Consider the following 23,069-nt stretch of genomic DNA (forward strand, 5'->3'; position numbering starts at 1 on the left):
AATGCATACCTAGGTACCTAGTCGCATAGATAAAGCGATATTAATAAATTATTTTATAAAAATTAAAAATTATTTTAAATATCTTATCCATACCCTGAATTTTTCGTGAAATCGTTTTAATTGTGAATACATTATGTGAGATAATGTGACCGTTATTGTGGTAGCGTACTCTTGTTAGTGAGTTGAGATCATTTGTGTGTGAATTAGAACGTTAATTGTCCAGAAGATCGCGCTTCATAAACCATTTAAAAATGAATGGTGATAATAATATAATATGTCGAGATGACACTAATAAATTAAAACTTCTAGAGAATTAACAAATTTAGTTTTGAATATTTATTTTTATATTATACTGTTATAATTTATTTTAAATATTTTTCTTGAAGATTGAATTTTTTTTATTTACTTGCACTTGGATGTATAATATTTTAAAACTATTATTGTTTATTATGGTTATAAAAGTTATTCCTACATATCAGGGGTGTATTTCAGAAAAGTTAACTTTTAAAGTCAATATTGGTCTGAAGATCTGGAGATATTATGTAATAAAATTGTAATATAAAGATAATAGATCACCTTAAGATAATTACAATCGAAAGAAAAATAACCTCTAACTTCTCTTCCATTGCTGGACACTAAGGTAGTTATAATATTATAACTACCCTGCTGGACACACTCCTGTTATAGATATAGGTACATATTATTATCCACTATCTAGTATCTTTAGAAGGAGCGACCGAATATACTCGTATAGACCGTATAGTTGTACAAGATGTCAATATGTATAACTTTACTATATTAATTATTTATAAATATTAATTTAATCATAATAATTGTAGTATCATTACCACCGGTTAATAATCGGTTGTATTACATTTTTGATAGGTACAACTCGCGGTACTTATAATTTAAAGGCATGATCATGAATTAATTGCACTTACGTCTAACACAAGTACATTGTTATTAAATAAACGATTCCTGACAAATATTGGTTATTATAATATATAATATAATAGATTTTATTTTATATATTTTATATTTATTTAAGGCTTTAAACAGAAACCTTTAACAGATAATATATAATATTAATAACTGATTTAAGTTCAGCCATTAAAATAACTTTTTAGAGAAAACAAAATATTTTACAAAGTTAATTCAATAACTTCATAATCCCTGTTCGTTTATTTTTAAAATTATTTAATAATAATGTATTAATTTTTAGTTTTTATAAAAAATTTTGATATCAATATAAGTTTGACTAATAAAATAATTTATTTTGTAAAATATAAACATGTTTATATCCCCTAATAGAATTTATTATGCTTAATTGTAATTACAGATGGTAGGCATGTTGAAAATATTTATCAAATCATCTTACTGGCAGACATAAAAAGGATACTTTTAACCGTGTCATTTGAAATTAATAATGACAAACAATGCAATGTTACATTATGTAAAATGTAATACATATATTATTATTTAATATATTTTTTAGTTGTACTAAATGATTGAATGGTCATTACTGATGAATAAAAAATGTATAAATGTTACAATTTTTCAAAAAGTATGTTAATGATATGTGTGTTAAATAATAAATACAAAAAATATGTCAATAATTTTATAGTTTTAATAAATTGAACACATTATCTTATTGGACAAGTATTAATTATTACAAAACAATGATTTGTTACATTTTTCAACTTCTTTAACAATAAATCCACCATGTACATCTATATCCTCAATGAAAGCATCTAAATTAAATTCAACCTGTTTTATATTACTTGAAGACTTGTGTAATTTCTGACCATTGACATTAGTTACCTATAAACCAAAAATATTAATTTTAACATGAAATCGTTTTCATGACATAAAATATTTTAACAATCACCTTAAAGTCAACTTTATTAAATACATTAGGTTTAAAAACAACTCCTATTACATTGCCTCCATATGTATCGTGAAAAAATAATGCCTGTTCAGAGTAGCTATCCTGAAATTAATAAACCAAATATTAGATTTTTATAAAAACATCAATTTATTAAATTATTATATAATAATATACACATACCCTTAGGACATTTAGTAACTCTTGAACTGGATTCAACCCAACAATTGGTATTTTTTCTTTATCTTCAGGTGGTTCTAACGAGTATATTTTGGCCATTTTAGCATCAACTGCCATGTGTCTTAGAGGATTCATTATGTTCCTTAGCCTTATTAATATATCATATTTATCTAACGAAGGTCTAAATATTTGCTATTCAATATAAAACAAGATTAAATGGCAATTAAATATAATATGTTTTATTTTTTTATAATTTAAGTAATTTAACTAATTAATAGTTACTTTTAAATCTTCTACAGTGCCATTTTTTAATAAGCTTTCTTCAGCTATATCTAAAGCCTTTCTAGACAAATGCATAAGACGAGCTAGTATTGTAAATGAAGGGCCTTCTTTTGTCCACGACGAACCATCTAAGTCATAAGGTGTAACTAGTAGCATTGCAGGTCTTGAAGAATTTTTTTGTTGGCTAGCAATAGAACATTCCAATGATGAAATATGATCTTCTAGATTAATAAAATAGATCATTAATTACCACAATGTTAAGATTTTGTTAATATAAAATAATATAGTACTTGAAATATCATTGTTGAAATTGATAACAATAAATTCTCTAAACCAGTCAGTTGTAGCTAATTTCCGCAAAAAGTGCAAAAAACCAATAGTTGGTTGACAGGTTACTTTAAATGGTTCAGGCTGTAAGAAATAGCTAGCCACTAACAATTCAATACACATTTCTGGGAAGTGAAAATTATCAATTAGCTGACTTCTAAGCCATCGTTTAGCTAAACAACAAGTTGGTCCAAATGATGGATATTGAACACTGAGACTAAAAACATATAACTTTAATTAATTAATTTTTAAAAAATAATTAATAAATTATATAAATTACCCATGCAATGAACTTGTTAATGTAGGCAACTGCACCATTGATCTCTCTAAATATTGGGATTCTTCAGTATCTCTGTACCGGATCATACCATCTGGCATTAATTCCTTTTTAAGAAGTGATACTTCACCTGGATAATAAATACGAAAACGGAAAACAAAACCATTCTAAAAGTAAAATAAAAATTATTAAATATAATCAGCATATTATATTAGTTTCTGAAGTTCTAGAACATACTTTCATGATATCTATATGATTAACAAATGGTTGACAAGTTAAATTACAATCCTTTTGTAACCTTGCAGCTAGATTTATATAGAAGGCTGTAATCATTCTTTTTACAGCATTTAGTTCATTAGGCCATTTTCCACTGGATGCAAATTGTAATACACCTAAATTTAAAATAGTTTAAAAAGAGAAATAATTATTGCAGATAAACAAACCTTCAATTGGTTTGACAAATCCAGGAGCTATTTTTATTTCCTCATCAGTTGGTGCCAGTATACAATTTCCTTTAGTCTTCCTTTGTTTTTTATTGTCAACGTGAGTTCTAGATAATGGTGGTATAACATCAGCATATCTCAACACAGATGATACTCCTTGTACTGAACTTACAGTTAAAGGTAATCCTTCAAGTTGACGAATTAATTTTCCTACCTCATTAAAATTATCAATACAACACAAACTTGCTGCTTCTCCAGTACCATAATCAAATCCAACTGGCAGTATCTAAAAATATACATAACCTTAAAGTATATATTCTATAAAAATAAAGTAAATATCACAAATTATTTATGGATCATATCAATATTACAGAAGTATTGAATAACAATTTTAATTTATGTACATCTTGATCTTATATAAAGTATACTTAATAATTAGACACGGACAGAGACAAAAAATTTGGCAGGCAAAAGTAAATAAATGGACTATAAATCAAACTGATTACTACCCTTCCAATGTCATAATATTATAATTTTATAATCAAAACATGATTTTGTTTAAAATGTCAACAATCATTACACCCAGTCTTATTTTTGTGAATACTAACATGATTAAGGTCTAATTAATAAAAATAATGTGATATTTGCAATACAAAATTAAACAATTATAAAGATGTTTTTATTATGTTAATGTATACTCACAAATGGATTCTCTAAAACTGATTCTGCTTGATCAGCAATATAAATAAATTTTTCTGAAGAAATTGATAATTTATGTAAAAATACATAATTTACAATATCTCTAATTATACAACGCTTTTTACTAATAGCCGCTTTACTATCAGCCCATACAACTGCTTCGCAAACATCTCCATCTTTAAAACGTCGTAATTGAGATTTTTCACCCCAAAATGAACGAAACTCTTTAGCCTACAATTTATAACATACAATATATAATATTTGTAAAACAAATTTTAGTACTATTAAAAATACTACCTCAGGTAAATTTGCAATTGGACCACGCTCAACCACTGAATTTGCTTTTTGAGTATTTAATTTTAAACCTATCAAAAAATTACTAAATGGTTCTTGAGTTTTTCCCATAACAACAGAGTCTTGAAAAACATTGAAACACATTTCAGTTATGCGATCACCAAGACTGGAAAGTAATAATGGTTCTATAATTTGCTGGAATTGCAAGGCTAAATCTTCCCTTAAATCCAATTTTGATTTTGTATCACTGTGCTGACTAACTATATCCTTTACTATCTTTATGTCATTGAAACTATAATAAAATATAATTATGATTATTAAATATGTATTAATAAACACCTGTTAGCATGTATAACTACTTGATAAGATGATCAAATTGTTGAAGAAAAGAAGCTTTAGTTAAAAACAGACATGGAAACGAATTCATGTTTGAGTTATCTAACATTTCAACAGCAAAATTGCTTTCATTTTTAATCTGTAAAAATATTCAAATAGTATTGATTATAAAAAATTAAATATAATTTTAAATTTAACTTACATGAATGTAGTTAGATTTAAAAACATTGGCACACAAATTTAAGTATCCTGAAGAATCAACAAATACAACTTGAAATGAAGAATGGAAATCTGACATTAAAGGTAGTTTAAGGTTATTATCTTTTTTGCTTTCATTATCCACTAAAGTAATACCATCATTATGCCAATTAGATTGTCCTAAAAAAAAAATAATAATAATTTTGAATTTTAAAATTGAAATTATTTAAATAAAGTAACATACCAAAATTTAACCAAACATTCCTTATTATTTGATAGCTACTCATAAATTTGTTTATTTTATGCTTTTTAAACAAATACACAACATACATTGACAATATATAGTTAGTGATATTTCCAATCCCCTGAAAATGAAATTATATAATTGAATATTTAAATTATTAACTAAGATGTATAAACAAAAACACTCACTCCAAGATTTTTTTGAGCAATCCAAATTTTTAATAAAATCAAAGCATCTTGAACATTTTGATTAATTTCAATTATTTCTTTTAGCAAAATTTCACTTTCATCCATTACTAAATCTTGCAAAATGAGTGAATTGTAATAAGGTGTTGAATAATTTTTCGAATCTGTATTATTAAAAATTAAACTATATACATATTTTATCTTTTAAAATAAAAAAAAAAGTATAAATTTAAATTACCATAATTTTCTACACTTGAATTAAAATACCATTGACCATTAATATTGTTGATATTTGGAGAAAATTTATGTAAGCTGTAAATATCTTTTTCGGGAACCACTCGTAAACAAAAACAGCACTTTTTACCCAATGTACCAATTGGTTTTACAATAAGTGAAGGTAAATAATATGATTGACTTCCAAAAGAAAATTGTACATCATCATTATCGATCATAAATGGTATTTTCATTAATTCTTTAGCAAGGCATTGCAGGTAAAACGCTTTTTTGCGTAAATATTTTTCATCAGCATAGTCTTTTTTATGAAAAAAATTCTATATAATTTGTAAATATTAAAGCAATTAATAATTTCAGTTTTAAATATATAATTAATTTACACTTACTTTTCCCATTACAATTGAAATATCGACTTTAATTAATGGCAGTATGGATGTTCCTAATGAATGGGAACCTACAATTTTTACAGAACATGGCTTGGTAAAACGAAAAGTTCCATCTGTATTATTTTGAGGATTTAAATGAAATGGTGTATTAATTTCAGATAAATTTATATTTGATAATAATTCCTGAAAATAAACATAAGTAAAAATTATTTTAGATCATAATTTTCACAATTTATTTTTCAAACATGCTGAAAAAATTTTGAAGTAAACTAACTTTGAGTTGTAGAAAATTGATTTTGTGTTATTTTACAATAAATGTATTATTATGATAGTTACCTAGATTTTAAGAAACTTCAGTCACTTAGCCTCAAAAATATAACAAACAATAAAATAAGGATTACCTATAGTGGTATGGAAAAAGTTACATTAAGATAGCTAGGTAAGATAACTAAACTGTAATATTTTAAATCATATTTAAATACACAATAAAATTTGGATACCTCATTAGTAATACATAAGCTACCTACTAAAAAAAATTAATAAGTACCTTTCCTAGTGGCAAGTGTAATTTGGTGTGTCAATAGGTAGTGGAATAAAATAGTTTAATACAAATTTTAATAGGTATAGCTATACAGAATATGTACTTTTTTATAATCCGTCGTGTCTATATCTTGTAATACAGCTATGCTAAACTTATCAAACCATTCTTGAATTTTGTCTAAAGTAGATTGTTTTGGTTTCACTTCTTTTAACATTTCGTCAATTTGCAAGCGAAACATATTTGACAAGAAAAGGTTTTCCGTTTCTCGTAGCTTATTCAACTCTTCAGCCGTAGGTGGTTTAATCCTCTTTCCTCCATCAGGGTTTTGTTTCTTTTTACGTTTCGTGCCACATTCGTCGCCGGTAGTCAGCTCCATCGTTGGAATTATGTCCAAAGTCATAATAAAAAAAGAGACGTTAAAACTTAAAAGTGCACGTGCACGTGTTTAATTCATATCTTCCGCTCTTCTACACACCACTATAGTTTCGTTGATAATTCGTATTCTAGATAACAAACGTAAATAAATAAATAAAATCTTAGGCACTGATAAAATGTTTATAAAACGATAACAGTCAATCTCAATGCACAGGGCTGGCAATGTTCCGGCATGATGGTGCGCAGTTAGTGTAAACCTCTTTGGCAACGATTTTCTGCCAAGATACGCCCCCACCATTTCGTCGTTATCACAAATCACAATCACCATCTCCCGAAATCGCGTTGAATTCGGAGAATTATTATTATTTTTTTTTTTTCAATAAGCGCCCGTATTCGCCAACAGGTAGACGTCGTTATCGTGCGCGATCGTTTTCCTCCGTCTCCGTCGCCCGAACATTTTTATTCCATATTATATTATTATATTTCGTTGTGTTTGTTATTGTTTTTACTGTGAACGACGTTAAGTGCAATTTTACAAAATATCATTAATCGACAATTCTTCGCCGTCGTTTTATTGGTTTTTTTTTTTTTTATGATCGTTCAACATGTTAGCGGTGCTGTTGTCGCAAATGTATACCAATTGTTCCGATATTTCTTCTGGGCTTTTGGTTTGTGTAACGATATAATGGCATTTATGTTTCACTATACGTAATAAATCGATTCGCGTGGTTTATATTAAAGATTTTTTTCACTGTTTCTCTTAAGTAGTGATTTCCCGCGTGAGCCCGTAGTGATTAGAAAATGTGTATTATATTATATCAATTGCGCATCGCATCATGTAAATGTAGTGTACGCGTTTTATTGAAATTTTGTTGATGTACCAACAAACGTGTAACAGATACCAATCTACTATTCGTCCTCGAACGAATAAAACGCCGTTTTTGACGGTCTGAACGATTGTTTGACCCCCCCTCCCCGGTAAACGATCAAACGCCAAAGCGTCGTGGACAATGGCAAACCCAAGAAAGTTTAGCGAAAAGATTGCTTTACACAATCAGAAACAAGCAGAAGAAACGGCAGCTTTCGAGAAAATTATGCGAGAAGTGTCTGACGCCACAAATGTTAAGGTATGATGACATGATGTTAGTATATACCTACAACTGTTTTTTACCTATCCTTTACCTCGAACCCATTAACAAATGTGAATTTAAATGTATTCAAATATTTAATACCAGGCACGGATCCTAGGGGACAAGGATCTATGCCCCCCTTTACATCTATCTGGCGCCTGTTTAATATGTTAAGACTTACCTATACTTTATAGGAACCAATTAGTTCACTACATAAAATAATAAATTTTTTCTGAAAAATGAAAAAAGTAATAATTATTTTTTGACTTCAATTGATTTGACTGTGTCTAGTTATATTTGGAACCCTAAATATTATAATTATTAATCAAAATCTATTAGGTAACTTATCTAAATAATAAATAATGATTAAAATTGTCTAAATGTATTTAATCTATTCAAACGTGTTGATTTATTAATTTACTGTTTTGTAAACTGCAAATGAATTTTTTTTATAATTTGCCGTGTATTACCTACCTACATACTTATTTTGATAGTCTATTCATTGCTAATGAAGCTTTAGTTTGTTCTATTTAATGAGTATATATTTAAAATGTTGTATTTGAATCATATTAAAGAATTATGTTTTTATCTTGTATCTTTATTCATTTATTATTTGCAAATATTGTTGTAGGTAGACTTTCATATAATATAGATAAACAAATGAGAAGGTAACTGAATATATAAAATATGTTTATTATGTATCTATTAACATACATGTAGGCTTTCTTCTTACAACAATAATGTTTATACTTAACATTATTATTGAGTATTATATAAACTACACTTCAATTTATTCCATATTTTTCGTCTCTAAATAAGTTGACAGTACATTGGTCTTCCATTAAAGCTATAATTATGTAATCTGTAACATGAATAAATATTATGCAATGTAGATTTGTAAGTTTGTAAACAAGCATGTAAATTATTGTTACCTACCATTTTTAAGTTATTGTAACTTATGTTCTTATGTTGGTTCCTGTTTTAAATGATTATAAAATTTTATATTTTAATACAAATAATTTGTATTAGGTACAAGTTATATTTAGTAAAAAAATATTTTAAACTTATTTAAGTGGATTTAAAAAAAAAATTATATAAAATAAGAATTAGAAATATTTTTTCTATCTATTTTATTTATAATAGGGCATAGGTGATAGACGTATTAGTAATATGAAAAGAAAATAAACATTTTAATTTTTTAAAATATCATTTACTTAATATTTAAGTACACATACTTACAGATATATTGAATAATAAATATTGACAAATTTATATTATGATGATAAACAAAAAGTGAAGGTATGTCAATAGTCAACAATATGGACAAAACTATTTTCTTGCAAATGTTTAATTAAAAAGTTCAAGGAAAACATGTATTATTTAGGTATCTAAATAACTAATTTTCAGTTAGGAAGTTAATAACTCTTCATTCCTACTTATGTATTCTAATTTATAAATAGTATAAGCCTATTGAATATCAATTAGTTTGAACTAAAAATTTTTAATATGTAAAATATTTGAATACCTACTTCATATGTTTATATTTTATGCTAGCTATAATTTTTTATTTTAAATTAAATTTGCTTTGCTTATATTCAACACAATATAAAATGTAATTGAAACATTTTTCATACATAGGTATATTATTACAAATATTAACGTAAGTTTGTTTTGTTAGTGCCACTAATAAAAGTTGGCAACAATGTTGCACATGTGTGGTAGTTTTGTAGTTTTAAGTGGTTGTTGGACTAAGCTTCTGTTATTTAATCGCTATTTAATTCTTGTTTGATGCTATATGAAACTGATTTATAATGAGTATTTACAACAATAAATATTTCTACAAATCATTCAAATTTGGGTTGCTGTCCTGTGGAAAATATAATTTTATACAACTAAAAATGGTTTACTTTTAGCATTATTTAAGCTGGGTAATTTTTTTTAATTTCTTTCTTAATACTGCTTGCTTAATCCTAGTGGTTGAAAAATTGTAAATATTTTTAATATATTATTTCATGAAATACAATATTTTACAAAATACATCATTTTTGCTTTGGATTGTATTAGTTATATTTAGTTTGCAAGTTCCACTTTAACAATCCAAGTGATTCCCACTTGTTAGTGATTTACTTCCTATGTTATCCAATTAACTAAGTAGATTGTATTAAATAACATAAGGAATTAATTATGTGTATAAACATAGAAGTAATTTTTAGAAATTATATTTTTATCTAATAAAAGTATTACCTATGCCTCTGTTATTTAAAAACTGAAGTAGTTACTTACCTGCTATGTCATGAAATTGTGCATGTCAAATGAGTGTAACACAGTAAAGTTGCCAGTATATTGACTGTCAAGGTAAACATTAAAACAGTACAAATGTAAAATAAAAATAAATAACTACGCTGTTTGAATAAAATAATTATGTAGTTAGGAATCTGTTACATACATTAACTTACCTGCCAGCACTTAACATACCTATTTAATATTTTAATCAAAAATTCTCTAAAATTACTATGTAATGTTAATTTATAAACATGTATGTTACATTGAAAAATCCCTTTGATTACCCTCTATATGATGACCATATAAGTGATCTAGATGATATAAAAACTATAAAAAAAAAATAGTTATTCTTAAATCTTAAATTTTAAGCCAGGTAATGTGGAAAGCTTTTAAAATTATAATTTAAGAGCTCTAATTCATTTTTTTAAAAAAAAATTATATAAAATAAGAATTAGAAATATTTTTTCTATCTATTTTATTTATAATAGGGCATAGGTGATAGACGTATTAGTAATATGAAAAGAAAATAAACATTTTAATTTTTTAAAATATCATTTACTTAATATTTAAGTACACATACTTACAGATATATTGAATAATAAATATTGACAAATTTATATTATGATGATAAACAAAAAGTGAAGGTATGTCAATAGTCAACAATATGGACAAAACTATTTTCTTGCAAATGTTTAATTAAAAAGTTCAAGGAAAACATGTATTATTTAGGTATCTAAATAACTAATTTTCAGTTAGGAAGTTAATAACTCTTCATTCCTACTTATGTATTCTAATTTATAAATAGTATAAGCCTATTGAATATCAATTAGTTTGAACTAAAAATTTTTAATATGTAAAATATTTGAATACCTACTTCATATGTTTATATTTTATGCTAGCTATAATTTTTTATTTTAAATTAAATTTGCTTTGCTTATATTCAACACAATATAAAATGTAATTGAAACATTTTTCATACATAGGTATATTATTACAAATATTAACGTAAGTTTGTTTTGTTAGTGCCACTAATAAAAGTTGGCAACAATGTTGCACATGTGTGGTAGTTTTGTAGTTTTAAGTGGTTGTTGGACTAAGCTTCTGTTATTTAATCGCTATTTAATTCTTGTTTGATGCTATATGAAACTGATTTATAATGAGTATTTACAACAATAAATATTTCTACAAATCATTCAAATTTGGGTTGCTGTCCTGTGGAAAATATAATTTTATACAACTAAAAATGGTTTACTTTTAGCATTATTTAAGCTGGGTAATTTTTTTTAATTTCTTTCTTAATACTGCTTGCTTAATCCTAGTGGTTGAAAAATTGTAAATATTTTTAATATATTATTTCATGAAATACAATATTTTACAAAATACATCATTTTTGCTTTGGATTGTATTAGTTATATTTAGTTTGCAAGTTCCACTTTAACAATCCAAGTGATTCCCACTTGTTAGTGATTTACTTCCTATGTTATCCAATTAACTAAGTAGATTGTATTAAATAACATAAGGAATTAATTATGTGTATAAACATAGAAGTAATTTTTAGAAATTATATTTTTATCTAATAAAAGTATTACCTATGCCTCTGTTATTTAAAAACTGAAGTAGTTACTTACCTGCTATGTCATGAAATTGTGCATGTCAAATGAGTGTAACACAGTAAAGTTGCCAGTATATTGACTGTCAAGGTAAACATTAAAACAGTACAAATGTAAAATAAAAATAAATAACTACGCTGTTTGAATAAAATAATTATGTAGTTAGGAATCTGTTACATACATTAACTTACCTGCCAGCAACTTAACATACCTATTTAATATTTTAATCAAAAATTCTCTAAAATTACTATGTAATGTTAATTTATAAACATGTATGTTACATTGAAAAATCCCTTTGATTACCCTCTATATGATGACCATATAAGTGATCTAGATGATATAAAAACTATAAAAAAAAAATAGTTATTCTTAAATCTTAAATTTTAAGCCAGGTAATGTGGAAAGCTTTTAAAATTATAATTTAAGAGCTCTAATTCATTTTTTTAAAAAAAAATTAATGAGTAAATATTTATAGAATCAAATAATAATTAATGAATGTAAAATAACTAATGTATATAAATTATATATTAAAATGCAGTGTATTTTGTAATAAAGATTGTGAACTTTAGGGAACAAAGTATTGAATTGCAACTCCAATTGCAACTGTAAACTATATCTAACCTAACTAATATATACAATTTTAAATTTTTTTATATTTATCAAAAATTATTATTTGTCTTACACCTCAGTAGTAAATTATGTACGATTACATTTTAATCGAGATTTTAATGCACCAATAAACTGTGTATAGGCCTTAATAGAAAATTACTTTTTAAAATAGATACAACAAAAAACTAAAATTTTCTACAAAACAGTATGTAGATAGCAAATGATCGATAATTTATTGTTTTTAATTTAGAAAATAATGTGATTTCAAAAATGCAGTATTATCATAAAAACGCATCATTTAAAATAGTTCTTTGAATAATACTGCGAGTGAAGGCTCATTGCTAATAAATTTGATGATGTATCTTCAAATTTATTTAGCTAGTTTAATATTAGTTTATGACAAACGACACAAACTTAGAATTGAAGAATTTACTAATAAAATCTATCCATAATATATATTAAAGTCTAGCCACGTTTTAATTTGTATCCGAATAAGATAATTATTATCGTAAATTTAAAATGTGTGAGTATTATGAATAAAACTAAGTTTTAAAATTTTATTTTAATTCAAAATTATTTTTGTTTTTTTATATGTAAATAACCTAAGTACCTATTACAATAGTTTTAGTATAAATAGGTACTATTATTATTTAACTAGCTACATATTATAATTTGTAAAACTGTTATAAATCATACATTTTTTAGACAATATTGGTATTTTCTGTTATTATTTAAAAGTTTAAATATGTAGTATACCATAATTGATAAGTCCTGTTCATAATATTATATTTTTGCATAGTAGGTACCTATAATACAAAAATGAAATCAACCAATAACATATGCTGACTTAACACTAATTTTATAAATTACCAAACCAATATAGTTTATTATATTCTTAAAAAATATATATCATACTATCTGTAAAATATAAATTTATGTTTTATTTGTGTATTAATGATAGTATGTTTCAATCATTATACTAATAAATAACAAACTCAACATTTGAATCGAAAATACGAGTGCAATAATTTAGATTACGTAATACGTATTAATTTATATAATTTGTTATTTTGAAAATCAATGTCCAATTACATGATTTTTTTTATGCAATCAATACACTTAATAAAATACCAGGGATGACACTTCTATATAACAGATCTTGAGTATAACTTTTCATTGAATAAATCAGTGTAAATTGATTTATAACAAATAACAAAAATAAATCGCTATTATAAGATTGAATATTAAATTTTGTCAAAATTTGAATTTTAAACGCTTTTTTTTTAAATAAATTGTTACTGTTTTTTAATATTTTTAAAATATCATAAGAACATATTATGGGGAAAATTGTACTCAATTTTTAATCTTTTCACTCATAAATGTTTTATCAGGTACAAATCAAAAAAAAGTACAATTTCAAGTATGTATTAATTAGGTACACAAAAATAGAGCTAAATTATTTTTGTATATAATCGGTTTCATAAGAATGCTATTATTATTATGAATATCTTAAAAATATCAAGTCTATGGTTATTCGTTCTTAAATTAAAACTAAAGAATAAAATTTATGTTTCTCCGGTTTTTCCCGATTGTTTTAAAATATACTTAAAAAATTGTATTCCTTAAGTTTCAACTAGGCCTATAATTACGTATCTATCACTACCAGAAACATGGATGTAAATAGGAAATATTTCCGGAGGGGGTTTTAGTCTAGATATATACATTAAATTTAATTCATAATATTTATTTTTAAATCATTTTATCTTAAATTTCAGGAGGTGTTTGAAACTTTGAACACCTAAAACACCCTCCTAACCTACGCCCATGATCAGAAACCATTTTCAATGATGAATATTGAAGTTTTTTATTTTTACAACAAGCATCACAGACACTCTAAGAAAACACATTATTGTAAAATCATCAATCATTCCATTATTATTATGATTTGTTTAGCTTCTCATGTTAGATTTCCACTACCGTGTCGTAGAAAAATTAATACTTGTATTTTTTACGTAATGTGTTACCAGTGGTGCTAAAGTTCAAAAATTTTTCTAACATTAGACACCTCCGTAGAAAATTTTAACACCCACCTATTTCTTATATTTACCTTACCTTACTTACACCAAGTATAGTTTTTATGTTGCCTATTAAATAAATCGTTTTATCAACATTCAAAAATAACACAAATAAGTAAAATATCAGTATATCTTTATTATAACTACTAATTTTTTCTAAATTTGTACACTCAATGACAAAAATCAATTCCTGCCTACTAAATTTACCTATCATAATAGTCATAGGTAAATATATATTTTGGCGCCATTATGTGTTACCGAATTTTGTTTACCCATGGAACATTGACGGGACACGATGTAGAGGAAAGCCAGTTTCCGTTAAAAAATCCTGCATAATATAGTGATATTATATTTACCTCTTTTATCATGTTTTAATTGTGGTATCAATACAATTATTTTTCTGTATTTAAACTGCATTTTAATAAGTAAATTTATCGGTGTTTTACATGATGTATTTATATACATGCAATATGCAGTTATAGTTAAATAACGTACCTACGTTCTAATAGAATGCAATTCTATGACAGATGGAACGAGTTCAGTTAATTCTAAACGATTTTCGTGTATTCTCAAGGCCAATACATTACTAAATTGTACGTGCTATAGAGAAATTATTTTATACGATTTCTATAGTTCCTTTTACAGTACATGATAATAAATAAAAACATTGTTATTATTATCGTTAGCAAAACGCTAGTTAATGAGCTAATAAAAACATTTTGTTTTTTAGTTATTGCTTCTGTGAGTATTTAGCAGGTAATTTTTTTCGTAATGTGCGTATGTTATTCAACAAGATTATTGAATGACGTTTTGGATCAAGCTGATCAATGATAATAAACTAATAGGTACACATTAACGTGTTGAATGTGCAGTATATTATACAGAGCGCGAGCATAATCCTTATTTGATAATTAAAATAAAAAGTACTTGATTATTCATTAAATTAGGTCTTCTTTTTATACATAGTCGTAATATGTCTATTTATCAAAAAAAAAAAAGACTATCATTTATAATAAACTATAATACAATGTATTCAGTTATTTAAGTCTTTATATTATAGGCATCAAAACTCCAAATGTTATATTCAATTATTAGAGTAGTACATGGATGTTAAATAATGCTTATCGAATATTTTATTTAACTTGCGTACCTATTATATGTTTAGTCCCCGATGTATGCACTTGGCCGATTCCTTCTGAATACGGTCAAAGATCAAACAATTTCATCACAGTTGATAATATTTTAATTCCGTTTTGTTTTTGTTAACGCTATGTGTTTTATTATATATTTTCGATGAAATTAATTTTGGTACTGTTTGTTTTAGCTAGTTTTCAAGTGTATGGCTTAAGTTATGAAGACAATAGATAAGTTATTATATTTATATTGAAATATTGTAACTATGTTTTCAAAAAGAAAAAAATATTTTACTTTTATCCTTATTCACAAAAATCCATAACTAATGAATTTTATACACATTTTTGCACTTGAATAAATATACATAATAGTGTTACAATTGATCTGTTTTTTCTAGTACCTATAGGTACGTAAATACCTTCTGCAACCTCGACACTATTGGTGGGACAATGACGTCATACTTATTACTTGATGTACCAATAACTATTTTTTTCATCAATTTCGAATTAATATTTTTAATCAAATAATCTACACAGTTCTATCCAATTATAAATTTGATTTTCATGTTAAAACATATTTTGATTGACGTTTATTAAAATGTTCTAAAAACCATTATTAATTAGAGGTACTGTGTTTTCCCAGATGAATTTAGACTACAAAGTTGAAAATTCAAAATTGTAATACCATCGCGCATCGTAGTTACTAAGAACATTATTTTAAAGTGTTTAATTTTACAGTGTTATTCATTTTTCGTCCTAAAATATTTAAATGTTAAGATATCTAATATATTTTCTTAAAAAAATATTAAGTTTTTGATTTTACTACAATTCTAATATTGTAGATTCAACTTCGCGTACCTATGTCATGGATTTAACTATAAATCGAGTTTATATATCAGATATATATGTATATAAGGTGCTCAAATGTAATACATTATGTATAACTAAAAGGTTAATACACGTATATGACGTATTGTGTAGTAAAATTTACACGACTATGTAAAATCTGGTAAACTATTTGAAAAAATCTGAGGTCAAATAGCATTTTATGTATTTATTTATTGTTAATAATTTATTTTAATGGAATCATTATCATTATATCATATTTATAATTTATTAATTTATAGGTAGTGCACCTAGCTATGTATACCTAATCATAAATGCTGAGGGAAATACACTGTGACTGCAGTGGAATCTAGGATAAATTATTATTGTTACAGGAATTTATCTCGTTTCGCTCACCTCGGGCTCAGGGTAGCGATGTGATATTACTTAATTGAAATGTTAATGCGATAACCATCTAGTTAAAAAAAAAATGCTTTTTAATAAAGTCTGATCATTTCAAATGTTGTTGAAAATGAAACATTTTAAGTATAATCCGTGTTCACGTCCCAATATTTTCAGAAATAAATAAATACGATATTATTATAAAATCAATAGCTTACCATAGACAATTATTGTATATATACAACTCTTAGTTTCTAGAATTTCACAGGGATTATTCTATACAGTACAATATCAAATAACATTAAAAATATTTCCACGTGAAATAATCTAAATTAATTTTTGATACTAATTTATATATGTTTTTAATATGTTCTACTTTTAGTACATTCCAAAAATAAACTATGCAAAAATAAATAATTTTATCAATCAAAATATTTTCTGATGGAGTGCCTACACACGCATTTAAAATATACGCGTTTTCTCTTTAAAATAATATTATAGTGCTATGGATAACAGATGTAATAATATAATGACTGACGTCTACTATAAATGTACAATAATTCTACATCTCAACTAATAATTTTCTTCCTAAATAATATGTTACATTATAGCAAAATTCTTCAGTAATATGTTTTCTTAGCATGTTATAGGATTAATTTTATGATAAAAATTGTGTTTGTTATTTGTTTCATACTATGATGTTTACAATACATTTTTTTTTAAAAATGGTAATTATATCACTTGCGGTATAAATACAGTTTAAAGCACATTTACATTTTTTATAAATAAGTAATAATACCTACATTTAACATACCTATAAAGGATAAAAATGTGTGATAAGTAATAACTAATAGCCATATTTTACGTACATCAATAAATACTTAAGCTGTTACTTGTTATTATTTTATAATAATTTCTTTATTGTACCAATAAGTAATCCAGTTATAAACTAAAATAAATCTGTTATAAATTATATGCATAGATTATTCCAAATAATATTTTTATAATTAAATTGTAAAGTAATTAATGGGCACATAAATATGTTTTTAAATATAGTTAATTTAGCTACTATATTACAACTTGCGTGTAAGAGAATATATTTTTTTAAATAATTTTACAATTTTAGACTTATAATATTAATATTTACATGATACTTTTGAAGTACTAAACTTCATCTATTCTCTGTACAACGGTGTATGATTATCTTATACCTAGTCCTGAATAACCGGATATCATTAATTTTCAAGGCCCTAATCCAAGGTGAAAAACGAAAATCATAGGTGTTCCACAACTAGGTACTATTACACACTAACTAGACTGTATATAATATTTGCCACAATCAAAAGATTTTCTCTGCGAACCGGTTGTATTGGTAGTATTGGTTTTAATTCGCTAATATTAAACAATGCACAATTTACTAAAAATTTATATTTTTTCATTATTTTCTAGATGATTTTAAATGTATAAATTCATAATTAATTTAATTTACTTAGTTCGGTATCAATATGACTATAGTAAATGGTATGCAACAATACAATTATACCTGTATATTTCGATGTAATATAATTATTTTTACTTTAAAATTGTTCTTTTTTCCTAGATAAAAATACATAAAATAGAAACTATACAACTATTCAGATTTTAAACAGTATTTTATTATTTTTACATAATATTTGATTTTTCCTCTAGCATGAAGGTCATTCTTCATCTTATTTTGTTGTGCTTATGAATTTATGATATTGACATCATACTTAATGATTGTCAATGCATTTAATAACGAAGTTACTTTTGAATAAATAGTAAAATTTTAATTCTATAATGTAGTTGTTAATCGTATTTAGTCTAAAAATTAAAATCGGGTTTGCAACCATTATCATTATATAATAACTAAAATAGTGATTAAAATGTAACATCTGTGTAGGTATCCAATATTTCAAAATTATACGAAATCAAAATATACCATTGAACTTGAAATAAGCCGTAAATTCGTTATTAACTGAATAAATATTTTACCGATAAACTTTATATGTTAAACCTAATTTTATAGTTGTAACTAGTTACAAAATATTTTTAGAACCATAGTTATGTTTGATTTGTGCGTTTCTATTTTATAAAAATGTTGTGCTAGTATATTATGTTATTGTAGAAAAAAAACTGAAATATCGCATGGTTTCTTATACCATTATTAATGTCGATGAGATCCTACAGGATTGTAATTATAAAGGTTATTATTTTATATGTGTGAGGTACAGTTATATAATTGTATTATCTATTCTTCCATAACTTCTTTAATTTTTTAAAAAAAACCTACTTCTATACACAATACGGAAATAGTATGGTTATTATATGTCCTTGAAAACAAATAATTTGTATAGAAAATATTTTTTATAACCACAATATGAAAAACATTTTAATTATACGTCAAAAAAATTATCCGCTGATTTTGGGGTGTTTTTAATTTTTTTCAAATCATAATAATTTAAAAAATGATATTCTTTTGGTAGAGAGAGCTGGTTATGAAATCCTAAAAACATGTTTCTTATGGTTTCTATTTTTACGTCATGTTTTCCAGCTTTTTTTTAGTGGTTACTACTTTTAAGAATACTTGGCCCCTCAGTTACTCTCCTTGCTCCTGTTGTAGTTAGTGGTAAAATGTCTATAGATACAAATATTTCAATAGGTATTATTGCTTAACAATAATGCTTTAAGAATCTAACAATTTAGTTTTAACAATTCCTTTCACAAAATCCCTTACTTACCTTATTTTTTTAAATATTTAATGAAAAATCACCCTAAATTATTCTTCAAAAGACACTCCGTAGTATGCAAATACAGTTCATTCTGTATTTTAAAATTACAATTTTAATAATAATATCTTCTCTTGGGTGGTCCGCAAATTAAGGAAGTATTTCCCACTATTTTAATAATTTATTTCAAACTTATTTTACAAATAATTTTTTGTTTATTATTTATTAAAATAATCATTAAACACTTACTTAACTTTATTGATTATTACTTATCTGGAATCGAAGTACTTATTCTGCCGACCTAATGGCCTGTGGGTTGTAGCTAGTTTTTCAATTATTATTATTTATTAACCTAACATTATTATACACATAAAATATGTATTAAATAAGTCTAGAATCTAGAATTGCCACATACAATGTGCAATTCATCATAATAAAATAATAAAAACATTTTCTATTATTTTATACCTACAACTTATAATACTACTACTTATAATATTGCAATGATAATTAAATTATTAACCATAGAAAAAGCTGGAAAATATGAAATAACTCCTGATGTAAATAATTATAGTATTTACTAAACAAATGTTATTTAAGAAAGAAATTAACTTATTATTTTATTGATGCTTATTCTTTATTTCACGATAAATATTAAAAAAAAAAACAATATTAACATAATATGTTAGTTCATTAATAATTCATGTGTAGATAGGATTTTTGAGCTAATGATAAATTAATTAATAAGGTTTAAAATATTTAAAAACCATTGATTATTTTTATTTAATAAAGAAACAAAGTTAATATTTTTTTATGTGTTATATAATGTTACACGTAAACTAATATTATTTTATTTAATTGTGATAACATTTTTATGAAGAAATTGTCTTAGAAAATGCTTCTTGGCATAGAATTACATTTGTAGTCTTCATCATTTAACGAAACATGGACAATGATTCAATATTAAGATCTCATCCTCTAAAGAATTCCATAACTTTATTATTGTTAAAATATTTCATCAATATAGATTAGGTCACCCTAGGTTTCATGTATAATAAAATACGATGTAGATACACTTCTTGTTGTTTATTAATTTCGGGTATGCTGAAAACGTCGAGCGAAAAACAATTTCAATCACGTACGTCGTACAATTTGAAACTAACTGTGATAACTGATAAGATAACAACTTAGCGTTTTATTTCAAATAGTAGCTAGAACGTGGATAGTATGTATATTTTTTTATAATATCTCATCTAGACTGATTATAATTAATTATTGTTTTTAAATTTAATAGTTTTAATACCGGAACTTTTTGGACAGATTTTCTTATTGAATTATAAATTATATTAATCTAAATAATTATAATTCACCAATTATATGTCTATAGTCGTATTTTCTAATGATAAATGTTGTATTCAAACTAAAACTATTTTAAAGACAATATTTAAAATCACTTTTATACAACGATATTTTACAAAGATAATGTTACTAGATAAGTATATACTCATAAATATTTAAAGTTAAGCCAGTTGCAGAGTTTAGACAGTTGAAGAAAACTTATCATGCTGTTGTGGTATTTATAATTCAAATACAACGTGGTTTATCTCATTACATATGTATACATAATGCATATAATATCAATTGCCGGATTAATATTATTTTCCTACTTTGTAATACATAATAACAGTGGCGCCCAGACTATATTTTCAAAAACAACTCCCTTCTATGCATCCCATACAACACTTAAAATAAGTTCGTCAACCCGTTCTTACTGCTAACACCCAGAACCGTTCAGTGGAGCAACTGGCCCATTTTTCCCTGGTCTCCATTTTAAGAAATTTTCTAGACACCAGATAAACTTGGAATTTTTTTAAAAATTCAAATTAGATAGTTAGATAATAATAAGCAATAAGCATTACTCGAATAGACTTATTAAACTTAATCATTTATGAAATATCAATGATACAGTTTTATTTCATCTTTTTAGTTATTATATTATATAACTAATAACTAAGTTTTTGACAATTCTAAATGATTGAAAGTAATATTGTCTTTAATTATTGTTTAGCGGTGTTGAAATGTAAAAAATAATGATAAAAATATCCGAATTTCTTCGTAGAAATTTGTTATCACATGTACAAACGTGGTGTAGCAGAAATAAACAGTGACTATTACTATTTATACATAATTACTTGTTAATTACCTCATTGAATACTTAATATTTTCGTGATTACTAATTATTCATTGTTTAGTATAGCACAGCTAATATATTGTTGCTAGTGTTATTATTTTAATACTGAAGACTAAAAATAACATTATAACACCAATATCATGAATTTGAATAACCTTGGTTGGTCGCACTTGCTAATAATTTGCAAATCTGGATGATTATTTTATCATATTATCGTATTAGTGTAATTAAAAGGGCTCTACTTTAATTTTCCCCTAACCCTGAAAACTATGCCAACACCATCGACCCTTCTTTTTAGCCAAGTGCAAAAGTTATCAAAATGTATATATATTTAAATATATCAATATTTTACTTCGTTACTTATTATAGTATGAAATTTGAATATACCTAATTATATGATATTAACCTCGTGCGTTTGATTACACTAAATTACAGTCAGCAATTAGCATTTAATGTAATAATAATACATATTACTTTTTTGTCGTCCCCTCCAATTGATATTTTTGGAACGCCTGATAGCGATTTATTAAAATAAATATCCATTACTACATATTTAACAATCAGTCACTATAATCTCACCATACTTGGGAAATGCATCCCTTTTAGACACTTATATAGAGTGTAAATAAAACTTGATTGTATAATGGGACTATTATAAAAAACATCAATGATTTGACGTTAATTCTGTAACGTGACGACGGTAAAAAGTATCTACCAACTTTTACTTTTTAGAATTTATTGGTATCTATTTTTCTTTTTTTAATATTTTAATTTTAAAATAGTATTTGTGTTGTTACTAGTTAACCAGTAGTCATATTAGTAATATTATATTATGTATTCAACCTAATGTTACGCCATGTTTAGACTTAAATTAAACTATTTATTCGTAGCTTTAAAAACAATAGGTAATATTTTATACAACTATTTGAAAAATACTTTTCCTGTAAGTTACCTATCAATTATTTTTTAATTTTAATTGCCATCAAATAGTTACACCAAAACAGTTCATCCCGATAATTGTTATTGTATGAAACTAAAATATGTTGAATTGAAATTTGAAAACAAGTTTAGTATTAATTTTACCATTCGTTCAACAATAAGTAATATTTAATAACCAATAAACAAACTACTTTTGAACTGTGGTGTGATATCCAATTTCGCCCATTGATGCATTGTGA

General features: G+C 25.0%; 2 protein-coding genes and 1 long non-coding RNA gene across 6 annotated transcripts in view; 1 reads left to right on the plus strand and 2 right to left on the minus strand.

Annotated features, from left to right (window-relative positions):
- Positions 1–1,605: 1,605 nt before the first annotated feature.
- LOC114119830 (nucleolar protein 6) lies at positions 1,606–7,008 on the minus strand. Its single transcript, XM_027981545.2, has 17 exons — positions 6,615–7,008; positions 5,971–6,153; positions 5,589–5,901; positions 5,354–5,514; positions 5,166–5,286; positions 4,926–5,101; positions 4,747–4,862; positions 4,391–4,679; positions 4,097–4,324; positions 3,395–3,680; positions 3,189–3,343; positions 2,955–3,118; positions 2,638–2,891; positions 2,348–2,568; positions 2,069–2,257; positions 1,889–1,990; positions 1,606–1,821 (listed from the first exon to the last, which is right to left on the minus strand). Exons 1-17 carry the CDS (start codon positions 6,909–6,911, stop codon positions 1,663–1,665), a joined length of 3,414 nt encoding a protein of 1,137 aa, XP_027837346.2. The 5' UTR covers positions 6,912–7,008; the 3' UTR covers positions 1,606–1,662.
- A 240-nt stretch (positions 7,009–7,248) lies between these two features.
- The window catches only part of LOC114119817 (CREB-regulated transcription coactivator 1-like), a 34,305-nt gene continuing 18,484 nt past the window's right edge, over positions 7,249–23,069 (plus strand). For 2 of the 3 annotated variants that reach the window (XM_027981522.2, XM_027981524.2), the window contains exon 1: positions 7,249–8,013. In XM_027981522.2, the coding sequence (XP_027837323.1) occupies positions 7,897–8,013 (117 nt within the window). In that variant the 5' untranslated portion in view covers positions 7,249–7,896. The remainder of the gene's footprint in view (positions 8,014–23,069) is intronic. The other variant, XM_027981526.2, reaches the window with a different exon arrangement.
- On the minus strand, positions 8,739–12,020 carry LOC126550499 (uncharacterized). 2 transcript variants are annotated; one of them, XR_007604627.1, is made up of 4 exons: positions 11,928–12,020; positions 10,055–10,163; positions 9,924–9,986; positions 8,739–8,878 (listed from the first exon to the last, which is right to left on the minus strand). It is a non-coding gene; the product is annotated as an uncharacterized LOC126550499 (long non-coding RNA). The 2 variants fall into 2 exon arrangements; XR_007604626.1 differs by lacking the exon at positions 11,928–12,020 and adding an exon at positions 10,300–10,392.

The sequence above is a fragment of the Aphis gossypii genome, chromosome 2 (assembly GCF_020184175.1).
Source record: "Aphis gossypii isolate Hap1 chromosome 2, ASM2018417v2, whole genome shotgun sequence".
Lineage (NCBI taxonomy): Eukaryota > Metazoa > Arthropoda > Insecta > Hemiptera > Aphididae > Aphis > Aphis gossypii.

Coding starts and splice junctions, on each gene's coding strand:
- LOC114119830 (XM_027981545.2), bottom strand. CDS start 6,911: ATGACTTTGGACATAATTCCAACGATGGAGCTGACTACCGGCGACGAA. Junction 4,863..4,925: donor TTAAATCTAACTACATTCAT/GTAAGTTAAATT, acceptor ATATTTTTACAG/ATTAAAAATGAAAGCAATTT. Junction 1,822..1,888: donor TTAATAAAGTTGACTTTAAG/GTGATTGTTAAA, acceptor TTTGGTTTATAG/GTAACTAATGTCAATGGTCA.